Source organism: Prosopis cineraria, unplaced genomic scaffold (assembly GCF_029017545.1).
Source record: "Prosopis cineraria cultivar Desert tree isolate PC_DT_omini unplaced genomic scaffold, ASM2901754v1 PC1, whole genome shotgun sequence".
Taxonomy (NCBI): domain Eukaryota; kingdom Viridiplantae; phylum Streptophyta; class Magnoliopsida; order Fabales; family Fabaceae; genus Prosopis; species Prosopis cineraria.
In genome coordinates, this window is record NW_026555332.1 from 25,513,272 (window position 1) to 25,537,299 (window position 24,028).

At 33.0% G+C, this 24,028-nt stretch overlaps 1 protein-coding gene and 1 non-coding gene across 2 annotated transcripts; one reads left to right on the forward strand and one right to left on the reverse strand.

Moving 5' to 3' along the window:
• Positions 1-14,143: 14,143 nt before the first annotated feature.
• On the reverse strand, positions 14,144-14,250 carry LOC129296748 (small nucleolar RNA R71). The gene has a single exon (XR_008589917.1). It is a non-coding gene; the product is annotated as a small nucleolar RNA R71 (small nucleolar RNA).
• A 2,008-nt stretch (positions 14,251-16,258) lies between these two features.
• Positions 16,259-19,018, forward strand: LOC129293206 (uncharacterized). The gene is made up of 2 exons (XM_054931029.1): positions 16,259-16,774; positions 18,886-19,018. Exons 1-2 carry the CDS (start codon positions 16,376-16,378, stop codon positions 18,898-18,900), a joined length of 414 nt encoding a protein of 137 aa, XP_054787004.1. The 5' UTR covers positions 16,259-16,375; the 3' UTR covers positions 18,901-19,018.
• Positions 19,019-24,028: the final 5,010 nt, after the last annotated feature.

Consider the following 24,028-nt stretch of genomic DNA (forward strand, 5'->3'; position numbering starts at 1 on the left):
AACAACTGGATTGGATATTGCTTTTTTAGTCAATAAATTAAGTCAATTCATGTCTTAATCCAATGATGTTCATTTTCAAGATGTTAAATGAATTTTGAGTTATCTTAAAGGCATATATACCCTTGGGCTGCATCTTAAACCCTTTAATTCTCTTAAATTGAATGCCTTTATTGATGCTAATTGGGCTGCCAATGTGGATGATAGAAAATCAATGGCAAGGTTTAGTGTCTACTTAGGTTATTTTTTTAGTCACGTGGGCTTTTAGAAAACAAAGAATTTTTTCTAGTCTAGTACTAAATCTGAGTATTGAGTCACGGCAAATACTACCACTGAAGTAAATTGGATGTGTCACTACTACAAAAATAATATTAATAGCATGTATTTAGTAGCAATAAAAAATGAAATGCTATTAATCTCAAATTTAAAGAAGAAAGGTGGCATTTGTTTTATCAAATGCCATAGCTTTCAAATTATTTTTATATTTTATAATTATAATAAATTCTTAAAGGTGGCGTTTTTAAAATGAAATGCCACATATTTATATTGATCAACGACTAGATGACATTTCAGCATTTAAATGCCACTCTCTACTTTGTTATAAATAATTATTTTGTTTTGTAATATTATATAATTAATTTATTATAAATATGTAATAAGTATAAATAATCCATATGTATAATTTTCTAATAATTTAAAACCATATAGGTGGCATTTCTACAAACTTGAAATGCCACCTATCTTAAAAATTATAACTTATTAATTGATATGTATTAATTCTTCACCTTAAGTAATTTATGAATTATATATCATAAATTTTAACAAAAATTTTATTTTAGTTTTAAATTTTTTTCATTATTTAAATAAGATATATATGTTTTTTAATATTAGAATTGTAATATCCTCCTCCTTTTAATCTCATAATTAAACCCAAATCCTAAGTGATTAGTAAATGAGACATTAATAATCATCAAAATATAGAATTCTCATCAGTTAACAAAATGAGGACCCCAAGTTTATAAAACTAAAATCATTTCAAGTCTTGCAATGAGACAAATCAAAGTTCACATATACATGAAAGTAAAGGATCATTATATAAATGAGTGTATTTGTATAAGAATTTGAAATAAGAAAAATTTTGAAAAATTTTAAGGCGTGCGTCATAGCTCATTGAACATGCGCTGCAGCATGTTTGCCTCTGTGACGCATGCCACGACTCGTGACACGATTCACCGCGGTGCAATTGCACGAATTGACAAGATGCATGTGATGATGTTGATAGCAATATGTGTGAGACTAATCGTCTTAATGAAATGCTAAATGCAATAGAGGATGATCTTCGTGATTATCCTAAAATGTTTGAAAGATTAATTAGTGATTTAGAGAAATCATTGTATCTTGGTTGTACTAAATATACTAGATTATCAGCAATTCTGATATTGTACAATTTGAAAGCTATATGTAGATGGACTAATAAGAGTTTCACTCTACTGCTTGATACTTTGAAAGATATGTTTCTTTCTAATAATGAACTTCTTACCAAGACATATGAGGCTAAACAAATGCTCTATTCAATTAGTTTAGGCTACGAGAAAATACATGCATGTCCTAATGATTGCATCTTATTTCATAATGAGTATGCTTCGTTAAAGAAGTGCCCTAAATGCAAACCATCATGATATGGAAAGAAATTAAGTCTTGCAAAGGTGCTATAGCATTTTCCCATTATAACAAGATTTAGGTGCATGTATGGAAATGTGGAAATCACTAACATGTTAACATGGCACGAGAATGAAAGGATTAAAGATGGCAAGCTTAAACATTCTGCAGATTTTCCTCAATGGAAAAAAATTGATTTTAAGTACCCTAATTTTAGAGAGGAAGAAAAGAATCTTCATCTTGCATTGTCAACTGATAGAATCAACCCACATACTGTTCAGAGTAGTACCTACAATACATGGTCGGTGATATTAATAATTTATAACCTACCTCCATGGTTATGCATGAAATATAAGTTTATGATGTTGTCTATGTTAATTTTTAGGCCTAAACAACCAGGAAATGATATAGATATATATTTGGCCCATTTAATAAAGGATTTGAAATTAACGTGGAACACCAGTTTGAAGGTTTATGATGGGCATAGAAAAGAAAGTTTTAATTTGAAAGCCATGTTATTTGGCACAATTAATGATTTTCCTGATTATGGGAATTTGTTAGGATATAGTATCAAAGGGCATGGTGCATGTCGTATATATGAAGAAGACACTCATTCAATACGATTGGATTACTGTAGAAAAAATGTTTACATGGGACACCATAGATTCTTGCCTTCGATAAATCATTGGAGAAAGTGGAGAAAAGCTTTTGATAATGAATCTAAAGAAGAGAAACTGCCTAGGCTGAAGACAGGTGTGAATGTGTTTGAAAAGGTGAAAGATCTTGACAATCATTTTGGTAAACCCTTTGTGAGAATTGTTGCAACAAGTGCATGGAAGAAAAAATCAATCTTTTTTATCTACCACAATGGAATTCCTTACATATAAGAAACTTTCTTGATGTGATGCATATTGAAAAAAAATGTTTGTGATAGTGTGATTGAGACATTGCTCCAGTTGCCAGAAAAAGTAAGGATAGTGTCAAATTAAGGTTGGATTTAGTTTCTATGGGAATAAGGGAAGAGTTGGCTCCAGTGAAGAAAGGAAATCGTACATATCTACCACTAGTAGCTTACACTGTATCGAACAAAGACAAAAAATATTTTCTTGAATTCCTCCATAATGTTAAAGTGCTAGAGGGATATTCTTCAAATGTAAAGAATCTTGTATCAATGAAAGATTTTAAGTTACAGCGGCTTAAATCTCATGATTCTCATGTGCTCATCCAAAATTTCTTACCAATTGGTATTAGATCTATTTTGCTAAAAAAAGTGTGACGCATCATTACTAATTTATGCTTATTTTTCAAGATGATTTGTAATAAAGTGGTTGACCTTACAAATTTACCAACCCTACAAAGGCAAATTGTTTTGACCCTATATGAACTTAAAATGTATTTCCCACCTTCATTCTTTGATATCATGGTTCATTTGATTGTTTACTTAGTCAAAAAAGTTCAAATGTGTGGGCCAACATATTTAAGATAGATGTACTCGATTGAGCATTACATGAAAATATTAAAAGGCTATGTAAATAATAGATATTGACATGAGGGGTGTATTGCTAAACAATACAAAGTCAAAGAAGTAGTTGAATTATGTACAGATTATCTATGCAACATTGATGCTATAAGGATTCTAAAGTCTCATCATGATGGACGAAGATTAAGGAATGGAATGATTGGAAATAAAGTTGTTAGCATCTTAATAGCCAAATGTGAACAAGCTTATCTATATGTTCTGCACAACACTGAAGAAATTAAGTTATTTGTGAAAGAACACAAGGATATTCTGAGAGACATGTTTGGTGTTAGAAATGATAATTCTGTAACAAAAGAACACAATCAACGATTTGTAAAATGGGTTAGAAGTCACATTCTTGAGGATTCAGAGAAAAATCTCGATAATGTTTCTGAAAAATTGAGATGACTGGCCAAGGGACCGAGTTTACAAGTTTTATCTTACACTAGTTACATAATCAGTTGTTACACTTTCTATACCAAAGACAAGATGATCAAAGCACAATGCAAAATAGCGGAGTAACACTTATTGTTGGTGGTCTACATGTATCCATTTTAAAAGACACCAAATCTATCTATCCAGAAAGGTCATACTTTGGTGTCATTGAACGTATGTGGGAGTTGGATTACTCTATGCATAGAGTGCTAGTCTTTAGATGTAGGTGGGTTAACAATTATAGTGGATTTCGAATTGATGATTTCGAATTTATTCAAGTGGATCTCTCTAAGGTTAGGTATAGAGATGACCCTTTTATTTTAGCTTCATAAGCTCAACAAGTGTTTTTTGTTCCTAATCCTACAAAAAAGAATTAGTCTATTATACTTTTGTTAAACAAAAAACATGACGATGATGATGAAGCTCATGGTAATGAAGATATAAATGTTGAAGATGATCCTTTCTATAGGACAATTCAATCTTTTGATAATGATTTAATTAAAGATGAGCAGTTGTACATGAGAGATGTTCATAGAGATGGAATATGGGTTGACCTATCAAGTCTAAATCAGACAAAGAAAAAATGAAAAAGTAATTTTATTTTTCATTTTTACTTCTTTCAAATTAATTTACCTTGTTTGTTCTACTTATGCATATGTTAATGTATCGATTTTAACTTGAAGGACAATGAGTTCTCACAATAATGACGAACCTCACACAAGTTCAAATGATGATGATCCTCTAGTAGTAAAGGAGAAAATGTTTTGAGATGTTCATCGTGGTAAAACTATGATGGCCAAGTTGATCAAAAATAGAAGCATGGGAATAAACCTACAAGTTGGTTGGAATATTAAGGGTCAACTAATAAGACCAAATGGAGAAAAATTAATTAGTTATATTAGAGCTGTGGCTCGAGACCATATGCCTATTACATTTACTAATTGGAGAAAAGTTCTGAATAAATACAAGAGATTCATATGAGAACAAGTTGAGGTAAAAAAAAAAGTCAGTAAAATTTTATCTTTTTAAATTATTTTTTCCTACACATTTAGTGATCTAAATTATTTTTAATCTTTTTTCAGTCTTGTTTTGAGCTTGATGAGACTCATAGAACATATGTCCTTAAAAAGCTGAGGTTCTTCTTGGGAAATTTCATGCAGATATTTGCAAGTAGTATTTAATAGATACTAATCAAAATATCATTAAACATCCATCGAAACTTTATGATGGGATCATATCTCAAGAAGATTAGAATGAATTTGTTCTAGTGCACATAATAGAAGAATTTAAGGTAATTAATGCTAGATTTGGCCAAATAAATATAGTTTTGCTTATATAAAATTAATATGAATTCAATTTTCACTTTAATAGTTGAAAAGCAAGCGATACCATCAATTAGCGAAAAGCCAAAGATATCACTTCAGAAGGGGACGGGAAGGATACGTATTCATTGAACAAGATAAAGTACATACCTTATATTTAATACTTATTACATGCATTTATTATATGTGTTTGAGTTATTTATGAATTTAGTTAATTATTTTAACATGTAGATAAAAAAAGACAATTTAAATTGTGAACAACTTATAAGATATGAAGTGTGGGTTAAACGATGACTAAATTCAAAAGGTAAAATTGAAGATGAAAGTGTGAGGCAAGTTTGGTAGATTTGTGAAAGTATTAATATTTAATTCTTGTTTAAATCTAATATTTTATATGGGAAACTAAATCTAATATTTTATATAATAGCAAAATTTATCACAAGGTTAGAAGAGGCACAAAAATTTGGTCATGAAATATCCTTAGCAGAGCATTAAATGTTCCAGAAGTCTCGAGTCGTGTCAGAGGGGTTGATTTTGGTGTTATTCCATCAAAGGATTCTTGCTTGGGGCTAGGCCTATTTTATATGTGGATGGATGTTTTCTCAATAGTCCTTATCGGGGTACCTTACTAGCAGCTTCAACATACGATGTCGACAATGACTTGTTTCTATTAGCTTTTGCAATAGTTAGTAGTGAAACTCACGATGATTGGACTTGGTTTCTGCAAAATATTAAAGATATTCTTGGTTTGCTACAAGTAACTATTGTTTTTTATAGAAATAATGCTATTATTGGTGTTGATAGAGCCATATTTGGTGGCGGTAGACATGTATTTTGCTCTCGACATGTCAAGGAGAATTTTAGCTCTGAGTTTAACAAAGTTTGTAGGGGAATGGGAAGGAACAGCAAGGAAGAGGCACTAAAGTTGCTTGATGACATTGCATATGCAAGGCATGAGCATGAATTTTGTATAGCCATGGGAAATTTGAGGATGTTTTTTCCACAATTAGCAAGATGGGTTGAAAATCAATGTAATGTTGATCGATGGGCACTATCGTTGTTCCCATTTCGAAGATGGGATAAGATAGCAACCAACTTGGCCGAACCATTCAATGCATGGATTCTTGAGGAGAGGAGGCATAATATATGTGTTCTTGAGGAGAGTGTAATTGCTAAGTTGAAAGAGAAAATGAATGCATTTTGATAACAGATGCTGGAACAAAATATGGGCGAGCAGTATTATGAAGAACAATATCATCAATCACAAGAAAAAAATAAAAAAGTTATTCAACAAATGAATGGTATGATGCAGCAGGGCTTGGTGAGAATTCTAACAGTTGAAAGCCCTAGTTTGAGGGATAGTTGTACTTCTGTGTCAAACCACCCAGCTCTCCCTCTAGTAATACTTTTTCTACACTACTTTAATTATTATTAATTTTATAATATAAGTTGTTAAAAATTTTCTTTGTTCTTAAGGGGAATCAAAATGCAAATTGTACACAGAAATTCCCTTTAAAAATGCAGTTGCCGTGGGTGCAGTTTACAATTTCGCTAAAGATACTTTACATACAATACCATTATACCCTGGCACATGACAAATTTTTGTAGACATTTACACTAATGATGATGTCAAGTTGCCAATACCTCTTAATGAAGATATTGTATTGGTTAAAGATGTAGAGGGGACTTTTGTTGCGTGACCTCTGCAATCTCATTGAATCATTTAACAAGGTAATTATATAATTCAAACTTCCTTATAATTTGTTACATGTAATTATAATTTGATGACTTAGTTTTTTTATATTATTTTTACAGACTCAATTAAAATCAAAGAATAAGAAAATAATTAAATTGCATGGTAATATCTCTAAGGAATCAAATACCATGCATGAGCAAAAAATTGTATCTCATGAAGCTTCAAAAATGAAAAGGGCTAATAATTGTCATGAACCTCTTCGATTTGCCAAAGCTTACTACTTATGGCCAAACAATTGAAATAAATTTTGAAGAAGAAATCTATTGTAAAGATAGTTGGGACTATCTTGATAGAAATACCATCATGAAAATACTTAATCGAAAATGGGCAAATGCTTCTGCTATCAACACTTAGATAAGGTACTTATTTTATAATATCCTTTGATATTGATCATTTTTATCATTTGTTATGATTGGAAGTTTTTGCTATTTATCAAGGTATTTCTACATTTCTTTTTTGAAAGACACGAAGAAAATGAATATATTTACATTTATTAGTCCTCATGATACTAGTCATGGGTCGACATTAGGTCCATCTAAGCAAGTAGATCTTGTAAAAGAAATGTTCACAGAAAAGGTAGAAATTGGAAAACATGTTATTTTTAATTCCTTACAATGCAAGATAAGGAGGTTATTGATTTTTTTTCTTTTATGTATGATACCTCAATTTTATTAAGACATAATAAAATTTTAAATTTTTTAAGAAACATTGGATTTTGATTATTATCAACCTATGGTTGTTTCTTTGCCTTTAATTTATTATTTGGATCCTCTATTTGATAGTATGCCAATGGATTAGCCTAATATGTTGAAGTTATTCAAGAAGTAAGTATTTATACTTATAAGAATTATTTTACACATTTTTATATAAATTTGCATCAATTAATATTGATTAATTTTTTTTATTTTATTAGGGTATTGAACAGTTTTTAAGGTCACAAAGAGCTCCCCTTTTCTAGAAATAAAAAATTCTCTAAAAGTTATCAATAGACAAAAATCATGGTATGAATTATACTTCAAAGAATTATTAAATTATTGAAAATATATTTATTTCGTTCATAAATTTACATTATATTTTGGTGAATTTTTTAGTGCCCTTTACAACCAAATAACAATGATTGTGGTTACTATATTATGAAATTCATGAAAGACGTGACCACTCATAATAAAACTTCTGTCCCATTTGAGGTATGAAATTTAACTCAATCTGGATTTTATCATTTTTAGTTGCTTATGACATCATTTTTTAATATATTTTGTAATACTATTAGGATACAAAGTGCTTGGAATATAGTGATGAGCAAATTTATAATCAAATTGAAGAATGGTCATCTTTTGTTTTGACTTTAGGACGCCAAAACATAAGTAATTGTTAAATAGTTTATTAATATAAAAACTTTTAGAAATTTTCATTACATATCTTCAACCTCTATGGAGAACTTAGCTATATTAATGTAGTTATAGACTTATTGTTGTATCACAAAGCTATGTTCCTTTTTATTGTATAACTAGATTGTTTGTGAACTGTTGGATTGGTTGATATATATTATTCGATCTTTTATATTAGTTTAAAAGTTGGGTTACAGAATTTATGAAATTTTATTTTTAAAAAAAATATAACATTAGGTGGCATTTCTTCCTTGAAGAAATGCCACCTAATGTAATTTTTTTAAAAAAGGAACCGAAAAGGTGGTGTTTCTTTGTGACGAAATGCCACCTCTGTAGCCAAATAGGTGCATTTCTAATGGATAGAAATGCCACCTATTTGAATTTAAGTTTTTTAATTATAACAATTTTTTTAAATATCTAAAGTTATTAGCCCTTAGAAAATTCACTATTGTGTTATGAACTAAAAATATATATATAACAAATAGGTGGCATTTTCAAACCTACAAACACCACTTATTTCATATTTTTATTTTAAAAGAAAGTAATAGAGGTGGCGTTTGTTTCAGGAAGGAACGCCACCTCTGTTAAGTTGAGTTTGAGAGAGGTGGTGTTTCTTCCTCGAACAAATGCCACCTTTGTTAGTCTGAGGTATGAGAGAGGTGGCATTTATTCAAGGAAGAAATGCCACCTCTCTAATTTTTTTAAAAAAAATCTGATAGTGGTGGCGTTTGCAAAATGAAATGTCTTCACTCTCACATCAGTCTTATGACATTTCATTCATTAATGAAATGCCACGAGATACCTATTATAGCTTTGAAATTTATAATGTTTATTAAACACCACAAGATTAAAATTTCAAACACCACCCAAGCCTATTTTTGTAGTAGTGTGTCCATTATTATATGAGCTTCCTAGATGACCTCCCACAATATGGTGTGACAATCTTATTGCAAAAGCTTTAGATGCAAATCCTGTTCAACATGCTAGATCTAAGCACATTGAAATATATTTGCATTTTGTTAGAGATCAAGTTCTTCCAAACACCCTTGAGATTAGATACATACCATCATACAATCAAGTAGCAGATTGTTTAACTAAAGCTCTTGCACCACCTTAATTTACTGCTTATAGAAGTAAACTTTGTTTAGTTGATGCCCCCTCTTGTTTGAGGAAGAGAGTTAGATAATAGGATTATTTGTTAATCATGTAATTAGTCAAGATATGGATAGGATCAAATCTGTCTTTTGTACTATACAAATTTGCTCTGTATATTCTCTATATACATGTCTCAATTGTATTAGATCCTTTGTATTATTTATATCAATGAAGAAGCCAACCTCTACTATCTGATTCTTGAGCAACACATTTTCTCTATCTTTGGTTTTCTATTTGTTTGAGGTGAAGATTAAAGCTGTACTTATTTTAACCGCCAAATCTATCGCTACTTAAGGCTACATCAAACAAACTGCAATTGGCGACCCTCTCCAAGTTTCAATTTTCAAAGACAAAGTTGTTAAATACTCTCTTTCAAAATATATGTCATTTTCCACGTGTTTCATTTCCATTTCATTTTCTCAAGCTCTAGCTTTTCATTTCCTTCCACTTACATGAAAACATTTTCAGATGAAATAATCGATTTTTCCCATGAAATAATTCCAACTCCTTTTCATCTTTTATTTTATACAGAACAACAAATTCATTCCTATACAAAATCAATATATTAATATCATACGTTAAAATATACGCTTTAAATTCATATAAAAAACACTTTAAAACTTAAATTAAACCGGCTAAAAAGGTTTTTCAAACTAGTTTAGATATTTTGACTTTTTTAAAAGGTTTGTAAGTTACAACCATTTAAATATTTGGAATTTTTTTTTGGATTGGAGACTATTTAAATCTCCTTCAATTAAAAAAAATGTCCTTATTTTAATCCAAAAAATGTTCAAATTACTTTCAATTCAAAAAAAACACATTTATTTAAACAACAGCATAACAATAATAGAAATTTATAGCTCTCAAGTCTCAAGTAAGTACCTACGTGCTAAAATGGACACGAAAAATCATAGAGACAAAAGGAAAAAAAATTAGGAAATTATCTCTTGAATTTAATGTCAGAAAAAACCAAGTACCTTAAAACTAATACAGCCTTCAAATAGAATTGTAAGGAGGGACATACCGTTATTAGTATTCTCTGTGTTGTTCTTCATTGTGTTGCTTCTGTGCCTGTCATCCAAGTCTATATTTTTGCAAATTAACAAGCTTTGTTATATAACTGATATGCTTTTGAATGGAAAATATGTGGTGATATCTAAGAAAAAGAACATCATCAAATAATGTAAGGCAAATGGGCAAAAGAAGAAGTACCTATAGAATAAATATGCTGAACAAAGCATGCACAAGAGCAATTTCATTCCTTTTTTTTCTTTTTTCGGGGGTCAGAAAAATGTGTGATTCTATTTTTATGCATGAGTGATTCTATTTTATAGAATAAAAGACTTGTGAGTTGTAGGTTGATATTCACTATTAATTACATCCTAGATGGAAGCATAACGCACAACAGACCCATATTGATGATAGAACACATTTGTTACCCACTTTTATTTGTCAATTAGGACCATTTTATTAATGATTTATCACCTTCAAGTGCACACATTGCATTAGATTTGGAACTTTGCCTAAGTTTCTAAGATCAGTGCACTAGGGGCATTTTGGTCCAAAAAATGAACTTTTGAGAAAATGTACAAGAAAAATTGACAAAGTGCATTTTATGTCCAGTTGATGAATGGTGAAATTATATTTTTAAAATTCATTTTAGTTTGGGAGTAATTAAATAAAAAAGTCAACACTTTCTTAAGTGTCTTAGTTTGTCCTAGTTTTTGGTTTGCCTTTGTGTGAAAATTTTTATATAATTTTGTGCAGCCTGAAACTTGATTAATTTAATAAATTCTCCCTTCTAATTATGAATTTAATTCTGGACATGAATTAGATTTTATTATATCATATGCTATTTAATTGAATTATGTGATTTATGTGACATAGGTGGCATGTGACTTGTGCATCAATTGGGCAATTGAGGTCAACACTCCTTGAGGACAATGGCTGATGGTTTGCACGTGAATTATGATTATTTTGAGGGATTAGATCAGCTAAAATGATGTGGATGACACATGGGAAATTAGGCACACATTGGAATCATCTACAAACCAATAGGAAGTTGCCACCTTGCAAGTGTGACAAGGCTCCCATTTACATTTTAATTTCTTTTTCCTTATTTTAATTAAGCTTCAGCTGATGGGAGACACCAAGGAGCACGCCATTTTAAGTCCCAAATGGGATCCAACACATATCTCATTCATCTTCCACATTCTCTCTCTCTTGTTCATAGTGTTCTTCATTTTCTCTCTTTTGTTCTTTATTTTCCAGCATCCTAACCTCCATTTTCAGCCACCAAACCTCCACAAAACTCATACCATTCTTCTCCCCTCTTCATTTTCGTTCCATCCCTTCTATTTTCACAAGGATTGAAGCTCATTTTCATCATTCAAGAGTTATGGAGTTTGGCCTTCACAAGCAATCACTAGGGTTCTTGAAGATGAAGATTGGCTAAGTTTCTTTGTGGAATCCTAGAGAGATGAAGATGGAGGATGAGTCTTGAGCTTCAAATTGGCTAAGTTCTTTTGTTTCCTATCCTCTTCTCTTTTTAGTAGATGGTTAGATTCCTTAATCTAGGGTTTAATCATCTTAGCTTATAAATTCTAATTTGAATTTGATGTTGATGTAAAGAGAGAGGATTGTTTCATTTAATTTCTTCCTTGGACAGCCATGACTGAATTTTGCCACTCTTTGTTTGGCACATAATCTTGTGTTTTTCAATTAGTGAATTTCTTGTGTTAATATTGCATAATCTTGTGGTGTTAATGCTTGTGTTGTTGAGTAGCTTGACATAATCTTGTGGTTGCTCAATTTATGTGTTTGACTATGGCTGTTGAGAGAGGATTTTGAGTGAATCACTTGGCTAATGTCTTCACCAATTGGTTAATTGAACTAGGGACTTTAATCTAAGACCTAGGGAGGTTAGCTAATTAGGTTAATTGGCTTAGGATAATTTTCTTAAGTCATGACAGCTTTAGTCAAGAGGAAAGGGAAGTTAAACTTAGCCTAATCATGAGAAGATAATGAGTCCAAAATTAACTAATCTCTAGGGTTCCATTATTGTAAAAAAGGAAGTTCATTTCACTCACTTTCACTAGCATTTTAATTACTTGCATATTAGGTAATTAGTTTAGATAATTAGCTAGATAACTAAATTCCTACAAACTTTGGTTGATTTATTTCACTAGATAACTTTCAATTAGACTTAAAACCATTCCTTGGGAGATGACCTAGGGTTGGCCCTATATTGCATTAGGGTTAGCTTTAGTGTAATTTTGAGGATAAGCGACTAATTTCCTATCAAAATTTTGGCGCCGTTGCCGGGGAATGGTTTAAGTTTAATTCTAAGGTTGTTTAGTACTTAATTTATATTTTTAGTGTTCCTGAAAATTTTTTTTGAAAAATTATAAAAATTTGTGTTTTGTGTTTTGTTTAGTGTTTTTTGTGTGTTTTGAGTGTTTTTATTCTGTTTTGAAAAAGAAAAAAAAAATTAATGCAATTTTCGTTGGTTTGGTGTAGAGCTAAAATACTCTGTTTCTAGTGTCTCTGTCTGAAATTGAAAAATTAACTGGGAATGAGTCTGAGGGAATTTGAACTTGAAATTTATTTTATTGAAAGCTCTATATCCTAGCTTCACTTTAAAATTGGTTTGGTCAATTTTGGACGTGGGAAGTGTCCTGTGGAAATTTTACAATCTAACAAGGTCCAGGGAGCCATTACAGAGGATTTCCAAAACCCTGTTTCAATTTGAGTTAGCATATCTTCCTCTTTGTGCGTTCAAATTGATTGATTCCAGTTTCATTTTTCTTATCGCTGTCTTATCTTTGTTTCTTGTGTTTAGGATTTTCTTCAATTTTTCCATTTTCCTATTTGAAAGTTTGTTAGAAGCTCTGAAGGTCTTCTGGACGAAATCCTGTTTCTCCAGACTTGAGGACCAACTTGTGAAAAATTCTGGGAACGATTGGGCAGGATTTTTAATCTAAAAGTTTTATATAATTTTCCTGTATATCTCTTGTGTTTCTCATAAAAGTTTCAGGGGAATTTATCATGTGGATTTGCTGATAGAAAATTCACAAGTTCACTGTCTCCAGAGAGCCTACTGTGCGAATTCCAGAATTGCCAAAGCTTCTTGATTGAGCATTTCTAACTCTCTTTCTACTTGTTTGGTGTTATTTTTTTTTTCATTTTGTTGCTATTGAGTTTAATAAAAAAAAATTATTTCTCTTGCTTTTGTGTGTTTTGAATTGTTTCATGTTGATTTGCATTTTAGTTTAGCTTGTTCTTTGTTCTTAATTTTCTTGAGCTTGATTAGTGCATGACCCGAAGAAAACATACCTCTTTTGTTGAATTAGATCCAGAAATTGAAAGGACTATTTCTAGATTGAGAAGATCACAACCTATTCTTGATTCTCATTTGGTTTGTAATTCAACAATGGAAGGTATCTTAGGACATGAGCATGTGCATAATGAGGGCCATGGGAATGGGAATGAGAATTTGCATGATGATGGCCATGTTAATAATGAATTTGAAGGCTTGCATAACCCTAGAGAGGAGAGGAGCATTAGGCAATTAACTCAACCTAATTGGCATGATAATCCTTATGGCTTATATGTTCCTCCTACTAATGTTCAATTTGAAATTAAATCCTCCTTGATTAATGCATTGCCTAAATTTCATGGGTTACCAGGAGAGGATTGTCATAGGTTTTTGCATACTTTCCTATTGGTTTGTGATACTATGAAGCCTATGCATGTAAATGTTGATGATGTTCAAGCTAAGGCTTTTGTATTTTCTCTTGAAGGTTTAGCAAAGGAATGGTATTTCAACTACCCTTCTTATGTGAAAGTGAGCACATGGGCTGAGCTAAGAAGACTCTTCTTAGATAAATTCTTTCCAAATTCCAAGGTCACCAATTTGAGAAAGCAAATCTATGGGGTCCAACAAGGAGAGGATGAGAGTCTCTATGAGTATTGGACTAGATTCCAAGGCCTTTTGGCTAAATGCCCACACCATCAAATTTCTAGTGAGAATTTAGTCCAATATTTCTATGAGGGCTTGATTCCAAGAGACAAAGTTAACATTGATGCCGCTAGTGGTGGATGCTTGATTGACCTCACTTCCTTAAAGGCTTGGGAACTAATTGACAAGATGGCTTCAAGTGGTGCTCAATACTCTACAAGGGAAAAGAGAAATGTGAATATGGTAGGTTCCTCAGTTCTTAATGATTCATATGTGGACTTGCTAGCTGCCAAGATTGGGAGAATGTTGGCTCCACAAATATCTCAAGTGAGCAATGTAAGTACTTCTCAAGCACTTGTCCCTTATTCTTGTACTTTTTGTGACTCACCTATGCATGTAGAAAGCAATTGTCCTATTAAGTTTGAACAAGTAAATGCTATCTACAATGGAAAACAATCCTATGGTGGGAGGCAAGGGCAAGGAGCTTATTCTAATACTTACAACCCTTCATGGAGAGACCATCCTAATTTCTCCTATTCAAATCCAAATGTGGCTTTACAAGACAATCAACAAAGAGGATCCTATCAAAACACCTTTGGCCGTGACCCTCCACCTCATTTGTCTCAAGGTAGCTCTTCTCAAAGCTACAATCCAAGTGGTAATTCTCTTACACCTTCTTCTAATTCTTATAGTGATAGGAGGCTTGTTCCAATTGAGAGTTCTTCTAATTCGAACTCTTCTAATGATGTGAATGTGTTACGTAAGCAGTTGATTGAAATGAACTCTTTGTATAAAAACATGTATGATGGCTTAGGGAACAAGGTAGAGAGTATGGGTAACAAGTGTGAGAACATGAACTCTAAAATTGATGCCCTTACTTCTCAAATGAATATGCTTGCTAACCAATTAAGTGCAGCCAATGCTCAAGCCTCTACATTACCATCCAACACCGTTGCTAATCCTAAAGCTAATCTTAATGCTATCACATTGAGGAGTGGCAAGGAGTTGGGAGAAAGAGTACAAGAAGACAAAAGACAAGGGAAGGCCGAGAAGCCCTCTTTAAATTCTTCAATTGATGTTAATGTTTCTAGTTCTTCTTTTGCTCCTAATGATGCATCTTTTTGTAGAGATGATGAGGATGAAAACATTGAGGAGATCATATGTGAGCAACCACCATCTAAGGTGGAAAAGGGGACTATGGCCGAGTTGTTTAGTAAGGAAAAAGAGGGAGAGGCCGAGCAAAGTGAAACAAGAAAGGAGAGTTCAAGGAAGGAAGAAGGAAAGCAAAGTCAAGAGATTATGAAGAAGCTTCCTTTTCCACAAGCACAAGTGGTCCCTAAGCAAGTAAAGGGACAATTTGATCAAGAGGTATATGATTTCTTCCACAAGATTCATGTTAATGTACCCTTGATGGATGTAGTTAAGAACTTTCCTAAGTATGCCAAATTTTTGAAAGATTGTTGTACAAATAAAAGAAAATTTAGGCCTAATGCAAGGGTACAATTACCCTCATCTGTGAGTGCTATCATGAAGCCTCAACTCCCTATAAAATGTGAGGACCCTGGTTCCTTCACAATTCCATGCAAGATTGGCAACACACATTTTTCTCATGCATTGATAGACTTAGGTGCAGCCATTAATGTTATGCCTCTTTCAATTTATCATGCCTTGAGTCTTGATTGCATGCATAAGACACCTATGATATGCCAATTAGCGGATAGAAGTGTTAGAAGACCACATGGAGTAGTAGAAGACTTGTTGGTTTGTGTTAAAGGTCTATTATTTCCTGTGGATTTCTATGTGCTTGATATGTCAAAAGAAGGGAGTGGGGATGATATTTTGATTTTAGGAAGGCCATTTATGAGGACTGCCCGTACATTGATTGACATGGAAAAAGGTAGTTTGATTTTGAAATGTGGAGAGGATCATGTTATTTTTAATATATATGAAGCAATGAAACATCCTTTTGAGGATTATTCTTTGTTAGGTGTAAGTTCCATTGAGTTATTGCTTCATGATGCTTGTGAGTCTCACATGCTTGATTCTTTCTCACATGTTGATGATGATTTGTCTCTTGTTACTACTACATGTATTGATGGATGTAGTTGTCCTATTTGTTTAGAGATTGATGCATGCTTGAATGATGCAACTACTTCTTCTCATGATTTGTTTAAAATATCTCCTATGCTTGATCTTGAAATGCTTGAGAAGGGTATATCTTCTTGTGTTGTAGGTACTAAAGCCATTAAGGCCGAATCTATGAGTTTTTCTCCACTCGAGCTTGATGTTCTTAGGATTCCCAAGCTATTGGAGGAAAATTCTACACTTTCACATGTCGAGGCCGTGGCTCAAGTCCAAGCACTTGAGGACAAGTTGCAAGAAAAGGGGGAGGCTGTAAAGAAAGAAGAGGAGAAATCAAAAACAAGTGACAAGCCTAAAAGACAAGATAGTACCATGGAATATTCCACCAAATTAGACTTGAAGAAGCTCATTCCCTCTTGTGTAGAGCCACCTACCTTGGAGTTGAAGCCTTTACCATCCAATCTCAAGTATGCATATCTCATTGAGAATGAGAAGCTTCCGGTAATAATTTCTAACTCTTTATCTCTTGAGGAAGAAAATGCATTACTTGATGTGTTGAGAAAGAACATACATGCTATTGGTTGGACTTTGGCTGACATTCCTGGTATTGACCCTATTGTGTGCACACATAAAATTTTTCTTGAGGACAATGCTAAGCCCATTAGGCAACCACAAAGGAGACTTAACCCATTGATTTTAGATGTGGTAAAGAAAGAGGTTGTTAAGCTACTTAGTGCTGGGATCATCTATCCTATAGCTGACAGTGAGTGGGTGTCTCCAACCCAAGTTGTACCTAAGAAAGGGGGGATTACTGTGGTAAAAAATGAGAAAGGAGAGCTTGTTCCAACTAGAGTTCAAAATGCTTGGAGAGTGTGCATAGACTATAGGAAGCTCAATAATGTGACTAGGAAGGACCATTTTCCTTTGCCTTTTATTGATCAAATGCTTGAGAGATTGGCTTCCAAGTCCCATTATTGCTTCCTAGATGGGTTTAGTGGGTATTTTCAGATTCCTATAGCTCCTAGTGACCAAGATAAGACTACCTTTACATGCCCCTTTGGTACATTTGCCTATAGGAGGATGCCTTTTGGTCTTTGCAATGCACCTGGTACTTTTCAAAGATGCATGATGTCCATATTTTGTGATTTTATTGAACATTGCATGGAAGTCTTTATGGATGATTTTACTGTGTATGGTGAGTCCTTTGATTCATGCTTGCATTCTTTAGATAAAGTGCTTGGTAGGTGCATTGAAAAGAAGCTTGTGCTTAACTTTGAAAAATGCCATTTCATGGTAGATAAAGGAATTGTTTTAGGCCATTTGATTTCTTCCAATGGCATAGAGGTGGATAAGGCCAAAGTAGATGTGATTGCTTCTTTGCCATATCCTGTTTGTTTGAAAGATTTGAGATCATTTTTGGGACATGCAGGCTTTTATAGGAGATTTATAAAGGGGTTTAGTGAAATTGCTTTGCCTATGTCTAAACTCTTACAAAAAGATGTTGATTTTGTTTTTGATGATGCTTGCAAAAGGAGTTTTGACACTTTGAAAAGCATGCTCATTTCCCCTCCCATTCTTAAAGCCCCAAATTGGTCTTTACCTTTTGAGTTGTCATGTGATGCTTCTAATTTTGCTGTGGGAGCTATGCTTGGTCAAAGAGAGGGCAAGTTATCATATGTGATTGCTTATGCATCTAGGACCCTAGATTCAGCTCAGGTTAATTACACCACAACTGAGAAAGAGTTGTTTGCTATTGTTTTTGCACTTGATAAATTTAGATCATATCTTCTTAACTCTAAAGTTGTTGTGTACACTGACCATGCTGCTGTGAGGTACTTGTTTAAGAAGACAGATTCTAAGCCTCGCTTGATTCGATGGGTGATCTTAATGCAAGAATTTGATGTGGAGATAAGGGATAGGAGTGGTTCTACCAATCAAGTAGCGGATCATTTGTCTAGACTACCTCATTTAAAAGCTACTATGGTAAACTCTAACCCTACTATTCCTTGTGATTCATTTCCTGATGAGGCATTGTGTGCCATTTCATCTAAGCCTCCATGGTATGCCTCTTTTGCTAACTATATTGAGTGTAGAGTCTTGCCTCCTTGTGCTTCACGTTTTGCCATTGAAAAATTGAAAAGAGAGTCTAGATTTTACATTTGGGAACCACCTTTGATGTGGAAGATTTGTAGTGATAAAGTGATTAGGAGGTGTGTTGATGATGTTGATGTGCCTTCTGTTCTTGAATTTTGTCACTCTCATGCATGTGGTGGTCATTTTAGCTCAAATAAGACAGCTAGGAAGGTTTTAGATTGTGGATTGTATTGGCCTAGCTTGTTTAAAGACTCTTATGAATTTTGTAAAGCATGCTTGAAATGTCAAAAGGTTAGTAGTTGGGGTAAGAGACATGAAATGCCTCAACAACCCATTTTATTTTGTGAGATTTTTGATGTTTGGGGCATTGACTTCATGGGTCCCTTTCCACCATCCTTTAGTTTTGAGTACATATTACTTGGTGTTGATTATGTTTCAAAGTGGATTGAAGCCATTCCTACTAGAACTTGTGATGCTAAGATTGTTTTGAAGTTTCTCAAATCTAATATTTTTTGTAGGTATGGAGTTCCTAAGGCCTTGGTAAGTGACCAAGGATCCCACTTTTGCAATAAGATGATGAAGGCTCTCTTGGCTAAATATGGAGTGCATCACAAAATCTCTACACCATATCATCCCCAAACTAATGGCCAAGCCGAAGTATCAAATAGAGAAGTCAAGAAAATCCTAACCAAGGTGGTGAACACAAATAGGAAGGATTGGTCTTTACACTTGGAGGATGCTTTGTGGGCTTATCGGACCGCTTATAAGACTCCCATTGGCATGTCTCCTTTTCGATTGGTGTATGGAAAGGCTTGCCACCTCCCTGTGGAGATAGAGCATAGGGCCTATTGGGCCATCAAGAAACTAAACTTGGATTTCCATCTTTCGGCTAAGGAGAGATTTCTTCAAATGCAAGAACTTGAGGAGCTTAGGTTGGATGCCTATGAGTCTTCTAGAATCTATAAGGAGAAAACAAGGATCCTTCATGACAAGCTAATCTTGAGGAAAAAGTTCCAAGAAGGAGATCAAGTCCTCTTGTTCCAAACAAGGTTTATTCATAAGCATGCCAAGTTGAAGTCTAAGTGGGAGGGACCATATTTAGTGACCAAGGTGTTTCCCTATGGGGTTTTGCAACTCTTGAATAAAGCCACGGGTTCCACTATGCAAATCAATGGTCACCTATGCAAGCTCTACAAAGATGCCAAATCACTTCAAAAGGAGGAGGACTTCTCTCAACATGTTTTTGAACCACCATGATAAGGTTGTATCTCTCTAACCTTGAGCTTTTACCTTCCTTTAATTGATATATTTAATGATAGGTATAGTTCAAGTGTGGGGGAGATGAACCTAGTAGGAAAATTAGAGTTTATTTGCTTTATTTGACTTCTTTGTTTTGTGTTTTAGTTTGAAAAAAAAAATATCTGCACCACACTTTTGTTATGCATTCATTATTGATCTCACCTTATTTTATCACTAGTCTATACATACATTGAGGACAATGCATGATTTAAGTGTGGGGGAGAGAAATAAACATTTTGTTTTGTTTGTTTGGTTTTGTTTGGTTTTGCAAAAAAAAAAAAAAAAAAAAATTTCTTTGTTTTGTTTTGTTTGAGGTTACTTAATTACCTAGCTCTTGAATGGATATTTTGATTCTTGAGATGTGGTAATTTTTAGGATTGAATAGGTGTGAAATGAACATTCTTTTACCTTGAATTAATGGATTAGAGTGGCATATTACCCATTCATGGAAGAGGCTAAACACTCATGTGTGATTAATTCCTTAGTGATGTTACCCTCTAGAATTTGTTTCACTTCTTAATTAAGACCATATATCTTGCACTTGTTTGATAGGAGATGAGAGATGGCATTCATAAAAAATAGCTAAGAGCCAAATAGCCAACCTATTATTATTTATTATCCTTTGTTAGCCACTTTGAGCCTTTGGTTTGATTCTTAAAAAAAAAAAAATATTCACCCTATTTTTCCCCAAGGAATGCATGTTACACTTTTATATGTCTTTTTAATATTCATTGCATGTCCTAGATCAAATGAGTGGATGCCTATTATCATTTCTCTATCCATTACTTCCATTGTTTTCAAAGAGTTAGGGGCAACAAAAAAAAAACAACAAAGATAGATTTGAAAAAAAAATTAGTCAAAAAGAAAAGAAATAAAGTTGCTAGAAAAAGAAAAAAAAAGAAGAAAAAAAAAAAAATAAAAATAAAAAGTTGCCTAGCTCATCCATTCCATTTGTTTTATTATTTCTTATCATTTCTTTCCATCCTTATTGTGTTAAGGTGTTCACTCAATTGAGTTAGGTTATGCTTTGCATATTAAGGGGATATATCTTGATTTAGCATTATTTTGATGCTAACCCTATTTTTTTTTTATATACATGCATTTCTTAGACATCCTTTCATTACCTATATCAGAACCTAATAAAGTCCATTTGATTCTTGATTGCAAGTGTTATTTAGTGATGGAGATGTAGAAGGGTTACAAATTCATAGTAGGGTTTATCCTAAGAAATTTTGAGTGAAATTTAATACCTTATACACTTTGAGTGATGAGAGCAAACACTTAACCTAGAGAGGCTTACTCTTTGACATTGAAGGGTTTGTTTGTGATGTGCATAATTCTTTCATAATTATTGCCACATTGATTGATAATTTGTAGAAGTTCATGAGCTAGTATTTTAGTGACTTGAAACAATGTTTTTCTTTTATTTCTTTGTCTTATAGTTTCTTTTGGGACCTTTTTCACTTGATTTTGCCCGGAGTGCAAAAGCTAAGTGTGGGGGAATTGATAGAACACATTTGTTACCCACTTTTATTTGTCAATTAGGACCATTTTATTAATGATTTATCACCTTCAAGTGCACACATTGCATTAGATTTGGAACTTTGCCTAAGTTTCTAAGATCAGTGCACTAGGGGCATTTTGGTCCAAAAAATGAACTTTTGAGAAAATGTACAAGAAAAATTGACAAAGTGCATTTTATGTCCAGTTGATGAATGGTGAAATTATATTTTTAAAATTCATTTTAGTTTGGGAGTAATTAAATAAAAAAGTCAACACTTTCTTAAGTGTCTTAGTTTGTCCTAGTTTTTGGTTTGCCTTTGTGTGAAAATTTTTATATAATTTTGTGCAGCCTGAAACTTGATTAATTTAATAAATTCTCCCTTCTAATTATGAATTTAATTCTGGACATGAATTAGATTTTATTATATCATATGCTATTTAATTGAATTATGTGATTTATGTGACATAGGTGGCATGTGACTTGTGCATCAATTGGGCAATTGAGGTCAACACTCCTTGAGGACAATGGCTGATGGTTTGCACGTGAATTATGATTATTTTGAGGGATTAGATCAGCTAAAATGATGTGGATGACACATGGGAAATTAGGCACACATTGGAATCATCTACAAACCAATAGGAAGTTGCCACCTTGCAAGTGTGACAAGGCTCCCATTTACATTTTAATTTCTTTTTCCTTATTTTAATTAAGCTTCAGCTGATGGGAGACACCAAGGAGCACGCCATTTTAAGTCCCAAATGGGATCCAACACATATCTCATTCATCTTCCACATTCTCTCTCTCTTGTTCATAGTGTTCTTCATTTTCTCTCTTTTGTTCTTCATTTTCCAGCATCCTAACCTCCATTTTCAGCCACCAAACCTCCACAAAACTCATACCATTCTTCTCCCCTCTTCATTTTCATTCCATCCCTTCCATTTTCACAAGGATTGAAGCTCATTTCATCATTCAAGGCTATGGAGTTTGGCCTTCACAAGCAATCACTAGGGTTCTTGAAGATGAAGATTGGCTAAGTTTCTTTGTGGAATCCTAGAGAGATGAAGATGGAGGATGAGTCTTGAGCTTCAAATTGGCTAAGTTCTTTTGTTTCCTATCCTCTTCTCTTTTTAGTAGATGGTTAGATTCCTTAATCTAGGGTTTAATCATCTTAGCTTATAAATTCTAATTTGAATTTGATGTTGATGTAAAGAGAGAGGATTGTTTCATTTAATTTCTTCCTTGGACAGCCATGACTGAATTTTGCCACTCTTTGTTTGGCACATAATCTTGTGTTTTTCAATTAGTGAATTTCTTGTGTTAATATTGCATAATCTTGTGGTGTTAATGCTTGTGTTGTTGAGTAGCTTGACATAATCTTGTGGTTGCTCAATTTATGTGTTTGACTATGGCTGTTGAGAGAGGATTTTGAGTGAATCACTTAGCTAATGTCTTCACCAATTGGTTAATTGAACTAGGGACTTTAATCTAAGACCTAGGGAGGTTAGCTAATTAGGTTAATTGGCTTAGGATAATTTTCTTAAGTCATGACAGCTTTAGTCAAGAGGAAAGGGAAGTTAAACTTAGCCTAATCATGAGAAGATAATGAGTCCAAAATCAACTAATCTCTAGGGTTCCATTATTGTAAAAAGGAAGTTCATTTCACTCACTTTCACTAGCATTTTAATTACTTGCATATTAGGTAATTAGTTTAGATAATTAGCTAGATAACTAAATTCCTACAAACTTTGGTTGATTTATTTCACTAGATAACTTTCAATTAGACTTAAAACCATTCCTTGGGAGATGACCTAGGGTTGGCCCTATATTGCATTAGGGTTAGCTTTAGTGTAATTTTGAGGATAAGCGACTAATTTCCTATCAATTGATAATTGAAGGCTTTACTCAAACCAACTTCTTAATTCTGAATCTAAATCATGTTGAATTGTGTAAGTCAGAAACAGTCAAAAATAGCTCTGAATATATCATATAAATAATGCATATCAAGAAACTTCTAGGAAGTAGAACTAGGAAATTGGATGACTTCTCATCTAGCCACCTTGTCAATACATCAGCAATCATAGAAGTGATCTGCTAATTTGATAACTTAATAAAATAAGGGATTTCAATCCAAAATTTTAAAAATAGATGTATCCAAAATCTTGCTACCAGAACAAAAAACTTGTTTCATGCAAAAGTATTGCTTATTTGAATGAAATGATTTTTCTTAAATAGAAAGTTATTGTCTTCCTCCAAGAAACAGGTTGCCTCAAGTGATGATATTTTGTGACACAATACAAAGGAGCATTTGAAATGCCAGAATAAAATGAATGCTAGGCAACTCGATTGGCTCCAGCAATATAGACAAATGATTCTAGAATTTTCATCTTAAAATCGATGTGTTCCATGACATTTTAAAGCAAGAGCAATTTCATTCTTCCAATTTTTTTTTCTTCTTCCTTTTTTTTGGGTAAAAAATGAGTGATTCTATTGTATGCATGCTGATTTACCTCTCCTATAACATAGTTAACTAAAGTACGTTAGAGGAGAGAACTTTTGGTGCCCCAAGCAATTTGAGCAGAGTTTGAAAATTCTAGAATACAGATTATATGCTCTAAAAGAAAACGGAGTTAAAAAAAACTTCATAGGGTAATTTTCAGGTTTCCTTTCCTTAGCTTTACATGCATAGATATCAGGACCAAAATTTATAAATAGCCACACTGAAAAAGGAAGAAAACCAAATACAAGTAATGAAATCACCGAATGTTATATGAATGAAGATATAAATGAACCAAATGCCAATATGTTCTATTTCTCACAAACAATATGTGTGTGTATTATAGATGCAATGAACTAACAGA